The 20,249-nt window shown below is 44.0% G+C and overlaps 2 protein-coding genes across 5 annotated transcripts in view; one reads left to right on the top strand and one right to left on the bottom strand.

Annotated features, from left to right (window-relative positions):
- The first annotated feature begins 16 nt into the window (after nucleotides 1–16).
- On the top strand, nucleotides 17–7,461 carry Dynlt1 (dynein light chain Tctex-type 1). 2 transcript variants are annotated; one of them, XM_010625235.3, is made up of 5 exons: nucleotides 22–119; nucleotides 2,970–3,011; nucleotides 4,880–5,003; nucleotides 6,724–6,801; nucleotides 7,094–7,461. In XM_010625235.3, exons 1-5 carry the CDS (start codon nucleotides 93–95, stop codon nucleotides 7,162–7,164), a joined length of 342 nt encoding a protein of 113 aa, XP_010623537.1. In that variant the 5' UTR covers nucleotides 22–92; the 3' UTR covers nucleotides 7,165–7,461. The 2 variants fall into 2 exon arrangements, with proteins under 2 accessions (XP_033619175.1, XP_010623537.1); XM_033763284.1 differs by lacking the exon at nucleotides 7,094–7,461 and having other exon boundaries at nucleotides 17–119; nucleotides 6,744–6,799.
- A 1,724-nt stretch (nucleotides 7,462–9,185) lies between these two features.
- Tmem181 (transmembrane protein 181) overlaps nucleotides 9,186–20,249 on the bottom strand; it is a 52,596-nt gene continuing 41,532 nt past the window's right edge. For all 3 annotated transcript variants that reach the window (XM_010625236.2, XM_033763285.1, XM_010625238.3), the window contains exons 12-17: nucleotides 19,342–19,444; nucleotides 18,921–18,972; nucleotides 14,474–14,556; nucleotides 13,233–13,322; nucleotides 12,333–12,399; nucleotides 9,186–11,939 (exon numbers count right to left, since the gene is read on the bottom strand). In XM_010625236.2, the coding sequence (XP_010623538.1) occupies nucleotides 11,861–11,939; nucleotides 12,333–12,399; nucleotides 13,233–13,322; nucleotides 14,474–14,556; nucleotides 18,921–18,972; nucleotides 19,342–19,444 (474 nt within the window). In that variant the 3' untranslated portion in view covers nucleotides 9,186–11,860. The remainder of the gene's footprint in view (nucleotides 11,940–12,332; nucleotides 12,400–13,232; nucleotides 13,323–14,473; nucleotides 14,557–18,920; nucleotides 18,973–19,341; nucleotides 19,445–20,249) is intronic.

Genomic DNA, 20,249 nt, shown 5'->3' on the forward strand with positions numbered 1-20,249 from the left:
GGCGTGGGCGTGCCCGGAGCGTGGGCGTGGCCTGCGCGCGCCTGCTCAGTCCGCTCTACTCTGGGCGGCAGAGGCGACTCGCTGGAGCAAAGATGGAAGATTACCAGGGTTCCGAGGAGGTAACCGCCCAGCGGGCGACTGGGAGGGTGAAGGCCAAGACTTCTGGGCGCGCGGGCTCTGGCCTGTTGAAAGGGCCCCTAGATGCCTTCCTTGCACGGCACACCGGCCTCAGCGTCCCCGGCCAGGGCCCAAGGGCCCCGTACCCCGCAGCCCTCCTGGGCTTTGTGGCCGTTCCCCAGCCCGGAGGGCGCAGGGCCGGGCCTCCACCCCTGCCTGGGACGCGGCGGAGACAGCGCCTGGGCTCTCGGCGCCGGGGAGCCTTGACCCTGACCGGGCTGCGCTGCCAGTGGCGTCTGTCGGCAGGATGACATCACTCCGCCCTTTATCCCGGGGCGCAGACCCCAGTCCGGCCCCCTTCGTGCCCGCAAGCAGGGACTGGCAGACTGGTGCCTGCACTTAACACAGTCCGGAACAGCTTGTATGCGCGATATGGGTGTACGATACTACCTCCCAGTCCGTTCAGTAAGGGGTCTCAGCTCCAGGCTTTATGCTAAATGCAGACGTGCAAATAGCAGAACCTGCCTTTGTCTTCAGTTCCGCACCTTGTCCTTGAGTGCCGCTCCCACTCCCACCCTGGCCACCGTGAATAAGTACATTTTATTTTAGCTTGAGTTTGCGACGTTCATAAGATTGCTAATTCTCTTGGGAAGAAAAAAATTGTTATTGCCCCAAAAGAAATAAGCAGGAGATGCTCATGTAATCGGCGCCGTTAAAATGGTTTTAATGGAACAGAGCTGATGGACAAGGCTGCTGAGAAGGGTTGCTTATGTTTTTTTTCCGGGATAATCTCTGTTGAAATTCAAATAGAGCTGTGTACAGGGAGCCTGTCAGAAATAAAAACTATGGATCAATTTGGTAAGGTTTAATATCCATGTTTAAAAATTGTTTCAACGACTGTTTTGAGGAAAAATAATTAGATTTAAGGACTGACTCCAGTTTCAGTTTTCATCTGATTCCCTAACACAAAGTTTCTATAGCAGTATCACCAGTGTTTGAATGCTGGTAGCAACCAAGTGTGACAGGACTTGTGGTACCGCATACACTGTTAACTAAGATTGGAAAATGACTTGTATTATTTGACATCGAGTAAAACTTTTTAAAAAGGAAACAGCCTTGGAACAGGAAACCCTTTCTTCTGCATTCTAATTCAGACTTTCACAAGCGAGATGGCTAAGTGATTCATTATTCCAGATAAAAGCGACCAATATGTAAAATGAAGGGGCTGCACAGGGTGATCTGTGTTTTACACAAGATAGAAACCTTGAGGGGAAGAGGCCAAAACTGGCTTCTGCTAGATTTGCCTTCAGTGATTACTAGATTGTCCAGGTCCTCCATCTTCTCACCTAAGCCTTTTCTGCATATACTTAGATTTCATGGGGATTCTACTCTCAATCCGTTCATCTTTCTTGTGGAAGTTGAAACTGTCCAGTGTTTTCAGTCTGGTTTACTTCCCACTAAAATATCCCTCTAGCCTTTTCATACTTTCAGGTGGCAGTTTATACCAGGACTTTCCTTTATGGTTTAGGATTACTCTAGTCACTTGGAAGAGTCCTTTAAAGGTCTAGAAATTATTTACTAAGATATTTACTTTCCATTAACTTGGTGATTTGGTTTTGTTTATAAGTATGGCTTCTTGTGAGTATAGTGTGTTGAGATGGACAGCCAGTCCTTGTTCCTCCTGAAAAGGAATTCGCTCGAAGAGGGTAGAGCCCACAGTGGTCAGCAGCCAGGCAGAGAGGAAAACTCCTTACCCAAAGCAGGGCTTCCTGCCTTTATTCCACCAGGTCGCCAGGGCCTACCCTCCAGAGCTAAGGGCAGTTCAGGACTCAGCAGTAACTTTTTGTCCTATAAAAAAGCACATTGACAAGCACCTGACCGATGTTATTTTCAGCATAACCTTTACCTATTTAATTCTACCATATGTAAAGAGGAAAGAGCAAAACTCTGCTTTGGGCAGTAGACTGCTACGGGCAACCAGCCTCCCTCATCAGCTGCTAGTCAGTCTTGAAGTCGGACAGCATTAAGATAAAAATTTATGAGCCAGGCATGATGCCACATGCCTGCAATTCCAGCTACTTGAGAGGCTGAGGCAGAAAAGATTGCCAGGTTCAAGGCCAGCTTGGGAAATTTAGTGAGACCCTGCCCAAAAATAACATTTTAAAAGGGCTGGGGATATAGGTAGTGGTGGAGCACTTGCCTAGCATGGTTTCAATTCCCAATGCCAAACTATTATCCAAGAATAGTTTATAATCATTGTAAATTTTGTGACTAATGGTTGCTTTAAAAAAGAAAAAACCTGGGCCAGGGATTTAATTCAGTGGCACTGCACCTGCCTCACAAGTGCAAAGTCCTGAGTTCTAACCCCAATAACCCCCCAAAAAGAAGAAAACCTCAAGTTTTATGCCCCCTGATCAGTTTATATCAGGAAAGAGTGTTACAATCTTTATAATAGATGCCTAAGTTGCTTAAATTAATTTCTGTAAGTTGAGTAATTCATTAAACATCTGTACTGATTAATAACCCTAACAGTTGAAATGGAAGGGGAGATTGAATGCTAGTTTAAAGTGAAGTCTTAGACTGTAGCATGATTTAAACAAAACAAATGCTTTAAATTACATGCACATTGTAGTCCTACTGCAGCTTGGTGGAGCTGCTAGAGCTTTGATGCTTAGGAGCCTAACAATGTTTCAGAGTCTCCTTGTAATACATTCCTCAGTAAAGTGAATAGCCTTTAGGTGTTTTCTAAAATATTAATTTCTAAATTATGTTCTTACCTAAACTTGCATTTATCAGTACATTGGAAACAACTTTTTTTTGAAATAAATAAAATTTAATTTTCTTCCTTACAGACTGCTTTTGTTGTTGATGAAGTAAGCAACATTGTAAAAGAGGTAAGAGGAAAAATGTCCACTTCTTGTTTGATGGCTTAAATGAGTGAAAATACTGTATGAATTAAATACTGTTTTGAAATCATTTCAACAATTATTGAGCCTGTGTGTTTTGCTTTTTTATTTTTTGGTACCAGGGATCCCTTGCGAGGCAGGCAGCGGCACCATTGAGCTAAATCCCCGGCCCTGTTTTGCTATTTTAAATGTTTTATTTCATGATTTAAATAAGATTACTCCCAGAACATGTTAAATCAGACAGGAAATTTTATGTGACACTATTATTGACCGTTAGCAAAGCTAGATTCTATGAAGCTTTTAGCATAGAAGACTCTCATCATACAAATGTTTCCAGTGTTTAGTGAAGAAGGATACAAAAAGAAAAAAAATGGAATGGAATGGAATGACTTCCAGTCAGTCAAGATGTGATCTTCTTACCTTCCTAAACTATCCACATTATTATTATGGGTCACAGTACCTCCCATAGATTAAGGGGAGGCTGAGAGACAGAGAGGGTATTTGTTCATTCATTCATTCACTAATTCATAAAATACTTCTGGAGGGAGCATGCCATGGACTGACCTCCTGGAGTTTACAGTCCAGGAGAGGAGGGCAGACTTAAGACACTTACCCTAGGAGCTGTTCGCTGGAACCTGCTGTGTGGTGTCACAGAACATGGTGCAGTGAGAGCATTTAAAAGGGGAATTTGAGCCCATTTAGAATGAACACAGCAAAGAAAGGAAACAGTGCTTCTACGCTATAGACAGAATGTGCAGAGGCCTTGAGGCAGTGGGCATCCTAGGAGTGTGTGAGGGAGTAAAAGGAAGCAGGTTGCTTCAGTGGTACAGAGCTAGGAAGTTCCAGGGCACAAATGAACCCAGAAAGTCTTCCTAGTTTAGCTTCCCTGCCCAGGTATGAGCACAGATATTGAAGCCACCAGCTAAAAGTTATTAGATGATTTTTCAGGGTATCACGTAAGATTCCCTATGTAATTTGGGGTTGACCTTTATTGATTAATGATAAAGAGTGATAAAGAACCACAGCCTGTTTCTGTGAAAAATATCCAACAGCTAAATGATTTTCTTATCTACTATATGCGCTTTCAAGGCAGGTGGCGGAACCGCTGAGCTAAATCCCCGGCTCCTACTGTTTTTTAAAGTATGATGTTTTGTTTGAACAGTGAGGAGCAGGAAGGTATGTGATTTAAACTACAACCAAGAAGAGTTGATTTGTTAGGAATGTGGTTTTGCCTCACTTTGTTATTTGTATTAACTTTCACTTGGTTACCAGGCAGCAAGTATATTTGAAAAGTACACATTGCCAATCTGAGAGGAAACATGAGGTGACGTGGCAGTGTTACTTTAACATGTACTACTGTTGAGCAGCTTTTCCCCTCCGTATTAATATATATTAATTACTATTGGAGAAGAACATCTAATATACTTTTAAGGAATAGAACATTTTCTAGCAAGGAAAAAATAAAAGTGCTTATGTCCAGATAGTAAAGCAGTGAGGGCCAGGGATTTAGCTCAGTGATGCCACCACCTGCCTTGCAAACACAAGGTCCTGAATTTGATTCCCAGTACCAAAAGAAATAGCAGTAGTGAACATTAAATTCAGTTGAATCAAAATGTTAAATTCATTTGACACTGTATAACTGTGGATCTTGCAGCCAACATAATTCTTGCTTAAATGCAATATGACACCGTTAAACGAAGGATATATATTTGTAAAGGAATAATCATGGGGCTAAAAATAAACATGTATTTTATGTAAGTTCTATTTCAGCAGTTCCCAGGCTGGTCCAATTCAAGTACTAACTGGCAGATGTTTGGTTTGTTCTCTACCTGTGACCCCCGTGCATTGTTTTCCAGGCCATAGAAAGTGCCATCGGCGGTAATGCTTACCAGCACAGCAAAGTCAATCAGTGGACCACCAATGTAGTAGAGCAAACTCTAAGCCAACTCACCAAGCTGGGAAAACCATTTAAATATATCGGTAATGGATTTTTGTTTCTTGTGAATTTTAGTGTTGGTTTTTTAAAACATTGATTAGAGGTGTGTCTGGTACCAGAAAAAAAGACCTAACTTGGCAATTTAGTGCCTGACCTCAAAGAAAATTTCTCCCAGGAGTAGGTCACTTGTGTGCCATGTGTTGCCATATTCTTGGCCTTTTCGCTGGTACAAGTGAAATGATTTCCTTTTAGAACAAGGAAGTGGTAAAGGAAGAGAAGTAGGTAATTTGTCAATAGAATGTGACAAAGCAGTCTACTCCTATGATTTTCTTTTGGATTTTTAAAAAATGTATACAAGTTTGCAGTATGTCATGATTACATTTATTGTGGGGAATTGGTAAGATACATTTAATTATTTTTTGTCCCTGTCCCCTCATCCCTCCCTGTTCCATCCAACTTCTTCCCCTTCCCATTTGAAAAAGTTCATTTCCATTTTTTCAATTTTTTTAATCCCTTTTCTCTTCCTTCTGTCCATCTCTTATTCCCCTTCCCCATTTGAAAACAATTCCCTACATCCTGTTATCTATCCTGTTTTCTGTTCTTTGTATTTTCTCATATAAGAGAAACTACTGGATTCTTAAATTGTGTCTGATTATTTAACATGAGGTCTTGAAGTGGGTTCATTTACTTACAAATGCCTCAACTTTGTTCTTTATAGCAGAACAGTACTCCACTGTGTATAGATAACCACATTTTCTTTATCTATTCATCTGCTGACATAATGGGCCACCATCCAAGATTTAGCTATTATAAATTATGCTGCTATAAATATGGGTATATACATGTCACTGTAATATGTCTTTAGCTCTTTTGGAAAGATTCTTAGAAGAATAACTTAAGTCAAATGGAACCTCTAGTTTTAGTGTTTTGAAGAATCCCCATGGTGGTTGTACTGGTTTACATTCCCACCAACAATGTGTGTTTTTCCCCTGCAGCGTCACCAGCACTTACTATTTTTCTTGATGATAGCCATTTTGGAATCTTGGTACAATTTTAATTTTTATTTCTCTAATGGCCAGCAATGTTGAACATTTTTTTTCAGGTATTTATTGGCCATCTAATTTAAGTGTCTCTTCAACTCAGTTGCCCATTTTTTGGGGTGGGGGGTACAGGGGATAGAACTCCGGTCCTTGTGCTTGTGAGGTAGGCACAAGTTGTTATATATTCTTGATGTTAGTCGGTCTGAGGTATAGCTGGTAGAATTTCTTCCCATTCTGTAGGCTGTCTTTTCACTCGGTTGTTTCCTTTGAGGTGCAGAAGCTTTTTAATTTGATATGACTCCATTTGTTGGTTCTTGGTGTGGGGGGTACAGGGGATAGAACTCCGGTCCTTGTGCTTGTGAGGTAGGCACAAGTTGTTATATATTCTTGATGTTAGTCGGTCTGAGGTATAGCTGGTAGAATTTCTTCCCATTCTGTAGGCTGTCTTTTCACTCGGTTGTTTCCTTTGAGGTGCAGAAGCTTTTTAATTTGATATGACTCCATTTGTTGGTTCTTGGTATTATTTCTTGTACCACTGGGGTTCTGCTCAGAAGTCCTTGCCTATCCCTGTCTCTTCAAGAGTTGTACCTATTTTATCTTCTAGCACTACCCCTGCGGTTTTTATTAAGAACATCAACCATGAGTTTGACATACATACATTAAAGGGAAGCAAAACAAAATTTATCTTGCTAATATTTTTCTAATAAGTTTGTTTTAATTTAAGTGACCTGTGTAATTATGCAGAAGAATGGAGCTGGATTACACACGGCAAGTTCCTGCTTCTGGGACAGCAATACTGATGGTGTGTATAATTTTCATGTCAAGTCTTGTCATGATGCATATTCAGGTTTTCAAGTACTTTCTCAAACTATGCTTAGATATGTATTAAAAGCGATGTTTTATGAAATAGGGGCTTTGATGTCTCACGTCTTCACATGTATCTTTGTGTTACTCACCATTTTATGAAGACTTGCCAGCCTTATTTGTAAACCATAAAGAAGTGGTTTCTTGACTCTTGCCCTTGGGGTGAGAAATTAGAACATTCTGTCCCCTTGTTTTCCTCATTTTCAGTGCCAGTCTGTCTTTCTCCTTAGGTAGCTGCACTGTGCGATGGGAGAACAAGACCATGTATTGCATTGTCAGCACCTTTGGACTGTCCATTTGATCTCATCAAGCCTGTGGCTTCCTTTTGTCTCAAAGTTTCTGTTCCATCTTCTAACTACCAACCATGAATTCAGTGACACCTTTTTCCTCTCTGTTCTGTGGCATTCTCAAAATGTAGAGAAATAAACCAAATGACTGCTTTGTATATGCACACTAAGTCTCTATGGGTAGTTCTGGAGCTTGTATTGCCACCTGTCTTAACTCTGTATTTCTTTTCAAAGGTGCTAAAAACTGAATTCTGCAAGTGGGACATTTTATTCTCTGAAATGATTCATTAATTTTCCATACTTTATACTTTTGTTAGAATAAATTATTCAAATTTAAAGCTTGTGCTTTCTTTATAGTCTACACAGCATTCTACAAGTGAATTCTTCACAGTTAGTGAATTCAGAACCTATAAAACCAAAGAAAAGGAAAAGTTGCATTCAGCTTTCTGCCATCTGTGCTGCCCTAAGAGCCACTCTCTCTAGGATCAGCATTGTGGGGAAAGAGGAGAGGCCAGGTTTTTGGCAGGCCATGCTGCAAGGTCACCTCCTGCTTCCTGTCAGTGATGAAGCATGGGTCCATTGGCAAAATCGCAATCGCTGGAGATCACAGAGCTGGGGAGATTGTTGTGACCCTCACAGGAAGATTAAACAATGTGCATAGGTGAGTCCCAGGTTCTGTGTATAACTCAGAGATGTAGATAATAGAATAATCTACTTCTATCCTATCAGTTTTGTGTCATTATATTACTTCCACCGTCATCATGGACCAAGAAGCAACAGCAAGACAAAAACAGGAAAGAAAAATCCTAGGATTGTTTTTAGGAATGTAATACATACATATATACAAATAAGATGCCTCAGTGGAATCACAAAGTTGTATCTGCTTAGGCATGAGGGCTTTCTGATTTCACCCATGGGACCATGATCCTGACAGCACTGCTGGATTCTGATGAGATTTCTCTGCTAGGCATAAGACACCCCTCACTCTTAAACCCCCACCCATTCAGGAAGTTGAGGGATAGGACGTGTGAGACAGACCTCATACATGCTTGACCCAAAGCTGCAACACTTCAACTTTAGCTCCATGTCTCTTTTTTCCTTCCCTTCCTCTCTGTCCTGAAAGCCTTTCCACTGAGCTACATGTCCAGCTGATTTTAAAATTTATTTTGAAGTTGCCCAGGTTGGGCTTGAACTTGTTATCCTCTTTCCTCAGCCGCCCAGTGCTGGGATTAGAGGTATGCACCACCACACACACCCTACCATAGCCATGCCCAGCTAGACCCCATGTTCTTTTTCAGTAGCAGTCACAAATTGTTTTAGTACTTTATGGCTTACAGAATGCTTTTATAGTCACTTTGTGTCCACTACAATTGTGCAATTATTTAAAAATCACGAAGTGTTTGGAGATTATATGACTGATTTAAAGTCACATATCTAATTAAGTGGGGAGGTGAGCCCCAAAGCCTGGCCTTCCATCAACCTCTGGGGCTCAGCTGTGAGCTGCATCAGACAGGGTAAGAAGGATATTGCTCAAACAACGCCTTGCTCTTGTCTTCAGAGCCCTCTTACTAAAGCACTCATGCCTGAAAGACAAAATTACCTCCATACACAAAGAACAGATAATATTAAAGATTGAATGTTTAACATTTATTGGAAAAGGACACTGTCAGAATGAAGCCACTCCCAGATTGCAAGTTTGTCATAAATAAACTTTATTGACTTCTGTCTGATTGTTTACAATCACTGATCAGGTGATACTGCTCCACCGACAGTTCCAAAATCTGTTACACAGTTCTATCTTTTGAGTTTTGTGTGTGTGCGTGCGCGCGCACGCGTGTGTGTGTTTTTAACAAATATTTATAGTCTTTATAAAAAGGCAGTTTTTAACAGCAGAAAATTCTTTTTCATAGTATGTGATTACACTTACCAGAAGATCCAAAACATCAAGATAAAATGCTCAAGTTGTTACAGACTACGGCAACTTCCTTTGGCCTTGGGAAAAGATTCACTCCTGCCCCCTAAAAATCTATCTTCTAAGGCAACAGGTTTCTAAAACCTTCAAAGTCCACAAATACACTTTAGTGTCTTAAATGTTCATAGAGAAGTTCCTTTTAATTATCCCCTTCATGGATGCCCAGTTTCTCCTTAAAATAATTCAGGAAATGCTACTGGCCATATTATAAACTATCATAACTGTGCCTTCAATATATATAGTTCATAAAATACTAAGGCTGGTGACATTTGTCTTGTAACCTATCCAGTGGGGTGGGTTTACTTATTGCAGTTATGTACAGTGATCGCCTTCCAAGACTTAAATATATTGTATATATTGCCTTCTGTACCCTTTCAAATGGGGCTTGAGAGAAAATGCCACCACCTCACACTGTAATGATTTAATAATAAATCAAGCAGATCTATTATCCATGTGGATAATGAAGCTCTCCCTAGGGAAACTATAAAATTGCTCTGTTTGTCATCTAGGTTCCCCTAAACTGGGCCAATATAAAAGAATCCCAAAGATGATGTTAGTTATTCAAGCTATTACCATGAAAGAACTAGAGTCAGCCCTTTGAACTTACAATTTAAGGTTGCAAACTACAATACCTTAAAACACTACAATTTTCTTATTACTATCAGTTTCTGGCAGACTTTAGTGTTTTAACCTATGCCTATGGGATATATTCTACATGCTAAATGCTCTGTAAGCAACTTTTTACATAGAGTATGTAATATACATGATGCATTGTAGATTAAAAATTAGAAATGAATGGTTTAATAATTATCCCTTTATGTGCTTTCTTTGTAAATTTTTTCTTGTTCCAACAAAAATACACCCATTTTTTATATCACTGATGTTACTAAAAATCAAAGTATGAGGACACTTGGTCTTGAGTTTATAATTACACTATAAAACAAAGTTTTTAAAAGTTCTGAGGTCTGGATAAATGCCTCACATACCTTTACATTTACTGATAAAACAACAGCATTTCAAATCATTGATGATTCTTTTATAATGATTAAAACATGTCAATTATGCCACATAATAGAATGTTAATCAGCACAAGTCAGTCTTCCTCAGTATACATAAAATTATTTACAAGTAGTCTTAGAAGTTGTAAAAACTTGGTAACAGAAAATTTTTTGAATACCGCTTGAGTACACAGAATCAAAAAGTCATCACAGCATTGCAAATGTAAAAATCATGTAAACTTGAATTACCCTTGCAGTTATAAAGTTTTCTTTCAAACATTCATATTTACAAGGTTTTTAAAACAAATGTAAATGGAATCAATATTAAAGTATATCATCATTAAAAAGACAGGAAGTCATCACGAATGGTCTCTCACAAGCATCTCTAGGGTCTGGGCACCACCTGCAATGCAGCTCAGAAATGAGTTGGAGCACAGATGGAGTGAATGTAGTAAGTCCCTGTAGGCCTCTTTCACCAAAAAGGCAGCAGGCAGGAAAGCTAGTTACCCTGCATTAACAGAGACACTGTTGTGCATGGCCAGGGAGGAATGGAGGAAACTATCTGGAGTCTGACAAGGAGCTGCACTCTCGGGCCCTTCTCTGATGCCCGTGCTTCACCAGTGCCAGAAAGATCTTTCTGTTGCAAAATGACCCATCTACTCACCTGATCCCTGTGGGACTCACCAAGGATAGGAAATGACTTCCAAAGACGTTACCTCTATACATAGACACTTACAATGTTTTACCTTCTTTTCATCTAGTTTCCAAATATGAAAACTGAAAAACATTTCTGGCAATGAAGAATCGGTAATAATAATTCATGTAGCTTTTATTTTAAAAAAAATAAAGTTCTATGGGGTTTTGTGTCCAACAGAGTTGCAGAAACTACTATTCACTGGAACAGGAATCTACCTGTGTCCACACACTACTGCCCCCTTCAGCCACAGGAAATGTGCTTCTATTCATGTACATGCACAAACTTGCACAGAGCCTTGGGAAGCACCATGGCACAAGACCTTGTCCACAGACCTGGTAACTTGTGCGTTATCTCAGCCTGCCCCATTCAGCTTAGCTAACCCTCCTTGGATCACCATGGCACTATCACTTCAGCTTCCTGGATAGGGAAGGGCTGGAGCCTGGCCAACTGCCATTCTCCTTGACACCCTTACATGGCTCACCAAATGCAGTCAATGTCATCACTGCGTGTGTACTGACCACCTGATGGCAAGGACTGCCCACTAGAGGCAGCAACAGAAAAGCAGGCTTCTCTTTGAATGTGGAGTGTTAAAAACAAAATACAAAACTAAACAGTATAGTGGGGAAGAGAGGAAAGGCAGAAAGAAAGAAGGGTAATGCTGCCATGGTGGACATCACAGTTCATGGGCCTGAAATTAGTGAATTGTTTTTTTAAAAGAAATAATATAAAACTCAGATTCTACGAAAAATTTTTTCTGTGCCACTGAAAGCATACCCTCTCATCTGAAATCAAATAAAAGGATTTGGCTTTTTAACTTTTTATCAACTTCTCTTCCCAGACAGAGCCACTATGACAACATATGGCCCAACTGTTCAGTTTGCCTTCTGGTTTGGTTTTTCTTTGTAAAATATGTAAACAAATAAGGAGCAGGAAACTTGTGCCTATAAGAAAAGTCTGAACATCAGCAGGTAGAGAGGAAGGCCAGGACACAGTCCCAGAGGGAAGGCAGGCACCTGGCCTGAGTCCTGCCCAGGGCCCGGGGCTTAGTCGCTGTCCGACTCCTCCTTGTATTTGGCCCGAATAGCTTGGCCATTCTGCAGTGGCATTTCTTCATAGTCACTCCTGTTGTAAAAGAGAACTCTGACACCATTCCACTCTCACGGGTCTCGAGTGACTCTTCCTGCACACTGACACACAATCTGAAGGGACCCATTTCAAAGCTTCCCTCTGTGTTCTGTTGCCACCTGATCTTGCCCACTCCTCCCACTCAATGGCCAGGGCTCATCTGGCCAGAAAACTGCTCTTTCTGTGGTCACCACGTGCTATAGGCATTCTGCAAAGGATGCCACTAAATCTAAGCTTGAAACATATGAAAACAGCCATGGAATGAGATGACACTCCAGGTAACGTTCTAATATCTTAAAAATAATCTTAGATAATAATATGCATTCAGTACACATGCAAAGCCAGGTGGGAATGCTCTGCATGATATGGACTTCAGAGACAGTGACTTACCCATAAATCACATCGTCATCAGAGTCATTGAGCATGGAAAATGCAGGATTGTCTTTCAACTGGGACTCTGAAAACCAACAAAAGCCTTTTTATCTCAAGCAAGTTATGTTACAGAGGTCTGAAAGCTGGCTGCCAACCCTTGCTGGCTGCCACAGCTATGGAGATAATTGTGTGTACATGGACAAGTCACCTCAGGAGTCTATCTTAGCTATGAGAGAGGTGTGCAGATTAACGGTGGTCTGTAGGAAAGAGCTGGTGGTCACAGGTGCCTACACATGGGAACTGCATTTTCTAGGTCCACGCAGGCAGCAGGAGTGGGGACAGGCCCCAGCATACAAGGCTCTGTCCTGCCCGCTCTGAACCTGTCCCAGCTTGTAGCAGCCTCCACTAAGTTTCTCTGTCTGTAAAGTGGAGTGATTATTCCTTTTACATCATGCCACTGTGAAGCTCCAGGAGATGCAGCTTGTGAAGGTGTCTGAAAGCTCAGCACCAATGCACTGTATTTATCCCAGCTATTCTCACCCTTCTCCAGCCCAGTGTGAGGGCAACCTTGTTTTCTTTTTTGGGGGGGGTTGGGGGTTGGCTCTCCTTTGAGTGGTCAGGAAACTAGTATTCCACAGACTACTTCATGTGGCCAATGGGTATCTGCTTGTTCCAGGAACCACTGACAAAATTAATTTATTCATCAAGTGCTACAATACACAACACAGCTCAATATATGCTGTCTTCTAACCCAAACTCTAGGCTCACGGCTTAACTGCCTTGCCTCTCTCTTCCCAAACAGAAGACACCATGAATCATGGTGCCCAGCATCCACAGAAAACCATTAAGTTAGTCTTGAACCAATGAAGACTTCTGTTTCAGACACTCGGCTAGCAACCCAGACATGAGGTGGCTTACCATATAAAGCATTCTTCGATGGAGAATACACAAAGGCCAAAGTGTACAGATAGAAGTTCAACAAGCCATAGAAGGATAAGAATTCCACTGGTGGTGCAGTCAAGGGAGGGAACATCAGGCTTGAAGGTTATACCGGTATCTTTGCCCTCAGTCTGGTCCTCCTCCCTACCATCAGTAGCCTTTTTGGTGCTAACCACAAACAACTGGGCCCATAACAAAGATGTCACGACTCCCTAGATCAAGCCCATGGCCACAGACCTTAATAACCCTTCAAGGTCACAGGAGCTAACAGGTGAAGTGTGACCTCCCGTCAGAGGGAACTAGACTGAGACAACACTCAGTGGGTGTCCTCTCACTGCAGGATGCAGGGTCTGGTGGGACTGAGTCATGTCCACACACAGGTCAGGAAGAGAACCCATGTCTCCTGACATAATTTAATACAGACTTGAAACTCTCAGAACAACTGTTCATGACATACTCTGGGTTACAGAGCCCTTTGAAAACCTGATGATAGCTTAGTGTGAAATCAAGTCAGAAAAAAAATTTTAAATCATGTGTTAATTCTAAGGATATAAGCAGTCCTAAGGCAAGAGCCTAGAATTTAAAGGATTAATTTGCTCAGCATCCCCATCAAGGGGGTCAAAGAAGAGACACACCTAGCATCCACCTGACTAAAGACAAGGAACCCAAGAGGAACAGCTGCTAACCAGGCTTGGTGAGGGAATCCCGCAACTCTGAGCCCCTTCCTGCATGCACAAGCTCAACCTGCTAAGTTGCCAAAGCACTGCAGAAGTGACATCGAGATAGCCTGGGTGACGGTGAGGTAGATACTGACATACAAATCAATCAGCCCTTGGGCCACTGCTGGGTGCGCTCCTGGCTGATCCAGGTTCAGAGCCGTGACATTCAGTCACACAGACCTGCACAACGGAAGAAAAGCACCGCAGGTGGAGCAGGCTCCAGAGCACTGAGATCTGGGTTTGGGTCCGGACTCAGACACACGGTGACCAATCTCAAGTAGTGGCCTAGCCCTGCATATCTGACTTCCTGCCAACAGAGGAGGGTGGTGACCTAGCTGACCCTTCCTAGGGTGAGAGATGCCTGTTAGCACAGTCAAGACACATGAGTCCCTGGGCCTCCTGAGGACAACCCACAAGGAGTGAAACGTCTCCTCCTGAGGGTCCAGACCTGTACACTAACCACCACACACAGCATCCCTTGGTCTCCCACGAAAAGGATATAATTCTGGTAATGAGTTGACAGTTCTGCTACAAAGTTGTCCTGCAATACTTGTGCTCCAAATCTCAAATAAAGGATGACGATGCTGAAAAAAGAGGAGAGGAGACAATACGTAAAAATATAGAAAGGAGTGAAACTAGCTTTGTACAACTTGTGTTTATCCCATTAATATTTATAGTCATGGAAACCATACACACACACACAGAGCCTCCTCACCACCCACTGCCTCTATTCCTTGGGTCTCAGATCCAGGAGGGCCTGACCTCTGGTGAGCTTTGGGACAGGCAAGGTGACCTGAGGTAGAGCACTCCCGTTTCAAACCAGGAATCTGGAAGCAGTGCCCACCATTTTCTCCTTCCCAGCTCCAGTCCCCTCACTTCCTGTCTTCAACAACAACTCCTCGGACAGATCGACTCCCATAAGGGAGGCCACTCTCCTCAATCATGTCCCCCTGTTGGAACAGTGACCGACGGAGTGACGAGAACAGCACACCAGTGGTTCAGCCCTCCGGGACTACTGGGGCCATCACTGACTCTTCCTGGAACAACTCTGTGGCCTCCCACCAGGATCCCAGCTGTCATATCCCTCCCATGGGTGCCCCCTGACCCACCTGCAAGCTCATCTCCACCCACCTCTGAGGGACAGTCAGCTCCAAGCCCTCCTGGGGTTTCCCACCACAGAACAAAACCTTGACAACTCTGGTGACCTGCAGAGCCCACTCCGACCTCCAGGAAACTGCCCTTACCATCTCCCCCAATTTGGGCCTGTGATGCTGCCGCACCTCCACTTGCCAAGGCTGTTGCCACCTCAGGCTGCTTCCCATCTTCTCAGGGTCCTCCTTCCCCACCTCCAAGCCCTCGGGCCTCTGTTGTCATCATGTCTGCCTATCTTACTCTCGTGGGGCCCTTATGCTACTTATTTCTTTGGCTGTCACCTGTCTTCCTCTATGGATGATAAATGCCACACCAGGCGGTGCCTGTCTGCTGGCACAGGCACCACTTGATCAATATTTTTAGGACAAATACACGAATCCCCTTGACACACATCTGAAGACAGATCACAAGAGCAGAATCACTCTTTGGAAGTCATACAAGGGCCATGAAGTGGGAGCAGCTGCGTGTGGACTGGGAGGCTTGAGGGTGACAGTGTGTGAAGTGTGTTGATTTATGTAAGTGAAAAAACATGTATTTGAGCATGTGTGTGAGGGTAAAAGAAGGTGTGCATGTTAGGGTCTGTGTGAGAGGGTATTTGTTAGTATATGTGTGAGGGGAGCATGAGTGAGGGGGTGTGTGAAGGTGTGACAGAGTGTCACGGTTTATATCTAGATGGTTCCGAAGAGCCTCATGTGCTCCTAGGTGGGACTTTTAGGGGACTGGATTAAGGAACATTATAGCTGACTTGCCGTTAGGATGTGGGGTCTTGTCTGGTCAGAAGAGGCAGTCACTGGGGGCTTGACCTGGAAGAGTATATCTGCCTCCCTTGCTCCTCCCTTCTCTTTCTCTGCTTCCCTGCCACCATGAGGTGAGCTTCTCATCTGCCCTATGCCTCTGCTATGCTGTTTCTTCTTTGCTGATCATGGACTGAAACCTAAGGCAAAATAAACTTCTGCTCCTTAAAGTTGTGGTTATTGGGTATTGTGTCTCAGTGACAAGAAAATGACTAAAACACAGTTTTGATACCAGAGAAATAGGGTTGTTGCTGTGATGTTACCCAACCATGTGGTTCAGAAGCCTTTGGAACCGGTTCACAGGGAATTATAGAAAAGTTTGGAGATACCAACTAGAGAAGCCCTCAAATGCTGTGAGCAGAGGTTGATGGGAGATTCTGGTCAGAGTTCAGAAGATCCGAATGCTGATAGAAATGGAAAAAGTAAAGACCAGGCTCAGGAGGTTTCAGTTGGGAACAAACACTCCACTGGCAGCTGGACTCCAGACCATGTGCAATGTCCTCTAACACAAAACTTGTCTACATTTCCCTATGTCCTGAAACTTTGTAAATGCCTGAGAATGAAGGTGGCTGACTAATTAATCTAGTGGAGAAAATTTCAAGGCAGCTCACCATTCAGGCTCTGGCATGGGTACTATTGGGGGCTTTTGGTCAGCTCTCCATTGAGAATCAAGATGGTACAGCTGAGTGATTTTAAGCTTTGAGTTTTACCAGAAAAAATGTTGCTGTGAAGTTGGGGCCTATAAAGCTGGAGCAGAGGAGTGCCTGGTTGCCGAAAAGATTAGTTTTAAAAAGAAGCCATAGGCTCGGGATGTAGCTCAGTGGCATTGTGCCTGCCTCGCAAGCAGAAGGTCCTGAGTTCAATCCTGAGTACCAAAAAATGAAAAAAAAAAAAAAAAAAAAAAAAAAGAGAAGCCAAGTATTTTACATCAGGACAAAGAAAAATGGCTTGGGGAATCAGCAAAACCCTACCCTTCTCAAGCTCAAGCGTGCAAAGCTGTAAAACTTTCAATTGAGAAGACAAGGCACTCTGCTCCAGAACAGCAGTCTAAGAAATTAGTTCCCCAGAATTTGGTTCACAGTGCTCAGCCATCCAGGCACTTGGGGCTGCTACAGCCAAAATTCAAGGGAGCCTAGCTACTGCTCAAACTGGTGATAGACCTTGGCATCATCTACAGTGCTGGTTTTAGACATGCAGAGTTGCAAAAGTTATAGGTTCAAGGAGGCTTCTGCCTAAATTTCAAAAGACCTGGAAGGTCAGACAGTTTGCCTGAGAGGACAGTATGTGAAGCTGTGAGAGTGAAGCCACAGGTCCAACAGAGACACAAGAAGTTGGAGAAGCCAGGAATGTAGAACATCTGAGGAAAGCAACAAGGAATGAGCACAAAGCCAGTCCAAGAGAGGTCATGAGAGCTGCAACCACTGATAATGTCATAGGGCCAGGGCTGTCCAAGCCATTTGGAGTTCATATCTCATCACAGCTTACCCAGAGGTTCTGGACATGAAGCTACAGGATTTAATGTTTGCTCTGATGGGTTTCTGTCTTGCTTTGGTTCCACTGCTTTTTATCTCCCTCTTGTTCTCTCTTGAAATGGGAATGTTTATCCTGTGCCAGTATATGCTGAAAGTATTTAACTTTTTAAAAAGTTTTACAGGGGCTCACAGCTAAGAGTTTGCTTTGAGTTTCAGAGAAGATTTTGGGCTGGGACTTTTCAGCTATGCTCAAACTGTCAAGACTTTGGCAACTCTTACACATGGTATGTTTTGCACAAAGAGACGCACATAAATCTTTTGGGGGCTAGGGGCAGAATGTTATCATTTATATCTAGACATTCCCCAAGAGCTTCATGCTTCTAGGTGGGGCTTTTGGAAAATGACTGGATTATGGGGCCTTATACCTGGTAGGGTCTGGTTGGGAGAGGCGGGTCACTGAGGGCACAACCTGGAAGGACAGATCTCCCTCCCTGACTCCTCCTTTCTCTGCTTCCAGCTGTCCTCCACCAGACCCACCATTTCTTTCCTGCCTTGGAGCCAGCCAACTATAGACTGAATCCTAAACAGTGAGCCAAAATAAACCTCTCCTGCTTTAAACTGTGTCTCAGTGGCGAGAAAGTGACTAAGACACAGGGTGTGAGGAGGTGTGCTTGTTAGTCTGTGCTGGTTGCGTGGGGGACACATGAAAAGGTATAGAGACAATGTGTGCTTCAGATTCTGAGCAGAGGCCACTTGGACAATATTTAAAACATATACTTTCGCATGACTTTAGTTGCTGAATGAAACCAAAGTGCATTTAGAAGTCCGAGCTGGACTCCCACGTCTAGGGGTGAAGCGGGAGACTCCGCCACAAAGGAGTCCTCACCCTCAGGAAGGTTGGGAGCTCCAGAGCCAACCTGGAAAACCTGGCAGAGGGCCAGGCCCCCTGAGGCCCTGGATGGCTTCCATCCAGGAAAAAGTCCACATCCACTTATTTGCCATCCAAACAATCAAAAAGGAATGAAGATCACTATTACTCTCCTGGATTTTCATTTTAGGAGACAGAGGCAAATTAAACAAAAAATAATTCTTAAGAATTTTTCAAAGAAACAACTTTTTCTATTCAGGGCACCACAGGCTGGGCACCGCAGTTCTTCCCTGGGGCCAACTGTGCTGCTTCCAACACATGCAACACTAACTCACACCTGTCCTCAGAGCACTAGCAGGATCCCAAGGCCCAGAGCCACCCGCCCCCACCCATTCACAGTATTCTCTTTTCCAGCAACAGTGTATGCAGCACACCCGGCGGGTGTCAGCGACGGTCAGGGTGCTGTGGTCTGCCCTTCCTACTCTTGAACACACAGAACCTACACCTCAGGGCCCTTACATCTTCAGTACCCCAGCCTTGGGCAGAGGCCAACTGACTTCACATATGGGGCCAAAACCACCAATAATAAAATCCACAAACAGAAGAGATACTCATGACAGTAGAATGAAAGTTCAAAGTTACTTTGTAACATAAAGTCTTACCTAATAACAAGCACTACAAAGGTCAACGCAGTCAAAAATTTTAACCTGAGATCTAAAAAAGAAACATGCTCAGCAAATTCCACTTGCATCAAGAAAACCAGTCCCTAGCCCCACACCCTCCCCACCAACCCTCTGCTTTGGGCTTTAGCCTGGGGGAGCTCACATAACCCCCTTCTGGAGGTACATATGGGGGAAGGGATCAGGGGACTCACTCTGACCCAGGACTATGGCGTGGTCTTGACAGGACTTGGGCTGCTTTCACAGCCCCAAAGCACCCAGGGCCCCCAGATTCCACTCAAAGACCTCCCTCCAAATGGGTAATCACCCACTGGGGCCTCTCACGGCTCCCAGGGACCCAATGCTCCCTCACGTGCACTGGGAGACTCCAGTTCTGCCAGGTGGTCCCCGCAGTGGTGCTCACCCACATAGGGCATGTTGCGGAGCTCTGAGCATGCCCGTACTATCAAGAACAAGAGGTACAGGATGTACACAGCTGCTACCACCATGAAGAAAATCTTCATTCCCTAGGGAAAAAAATGGCACTTCAGTGAGAAGGGACCTCAATGCACATGCACACAGCTTCTCCCAGAACCCCACAGGCAGGAAGGTCAAGCACAACGCAAAGGTACCTGGAGCCCCAAGGTCAGCCCTGGACACAGAAGACGGTAGGATCCTCCATAAGCACAGACAGCTCCCCTCAAAGGACACCCCCAGGCCTTGCACATCAGAGGAGAAGCCAGAGCCAAACCCCCGCAGCAATGTGCCTGCTGCCTTCCCAGGGCCTGGAGCCAGGCGCATCTGGCAAGTGGCAATGGCCACTGCACGCCCCTCCCTGTGGTGGGTTCTGGTCATACACTGCTAATGAGGACAGAGGTTCGTAACCAAAGGACTAGGGCTGGACTTGGACCTCGTCAAGTCTCGGCTGCTCTCCATGTGTGAAATGAGGGGCAGAACGAAACAATCAAAGATGGGGTCTGGGGCAGATGTGTCTGCAGCCGCACTGGTCTTGGCGCTGCCAGCAATGGCCAGAGGCTCTGCTGAGAGCCGGGCTTAGGGGTGGGTGATTCTCCTTCCCTGCTGAGCCCGCGCTTCCCTTCGGGGTCCTATGCTCCCCTCAGCGGGGCTTCCATCGCTTTCCTGTCCTGTGTGCAGCAGGACATCCCTTCACGGTCAGGACCCAGAGCAGGACTACAGGTCAGGGACTCGGATTCTGCTTCTGCCTTGAAGGCACCTGTGTGGCTTTAGTCTAAGCTTTATTTTCTCCATTGTAAAATAAAGGGGTGCACATAGATGACTGCTACAAGTACCCCAAGAGCTTCTGACCTCTAC

Source organism: Fukomys damarensis, unplaced genomic scaffold (assembly GCF_012274545.1).
Source record: "Fukomys damarensis isolate Sample0158 unplaced genomic scaffold, DMR_v1.0_HiC HiC_scaffold_14, whole genome shotgun sequence".
In the NCBI taxonomy this organism is placed as follows: Eukaryota; Metazoa; Chordata; class Mammalia; order Rodentia; family Bathyergidae; genus Fukomys; species Fukomys damarensis.

What these genes read in the sequence shown, in the direction of transcription:
- Dynlt1 (XM_010625235.3), top strand. Translation starts at nt 93, where the DNA reads ATGGAAGATTACCAGGGTTCCGAGGAG. An exon ending in TAAGCAACATTGTAAAAGAG is followed by an intron (nt 3,012 to 4,879) that starts GTAAGAGGAAAA and finishes ATTGTTTTCCAG; the next exon opens with GCCATAGAAAGTGCCATCGG. An exon ending in CTGGGACAGCAATACTGATG is followed by an intron (nt 6,802 to 7,093) that starts GTGTGTATAATT and finishes CTTTCTCCTTAG; the next exon opens with GTAGCTGCACTGTGCGATGG.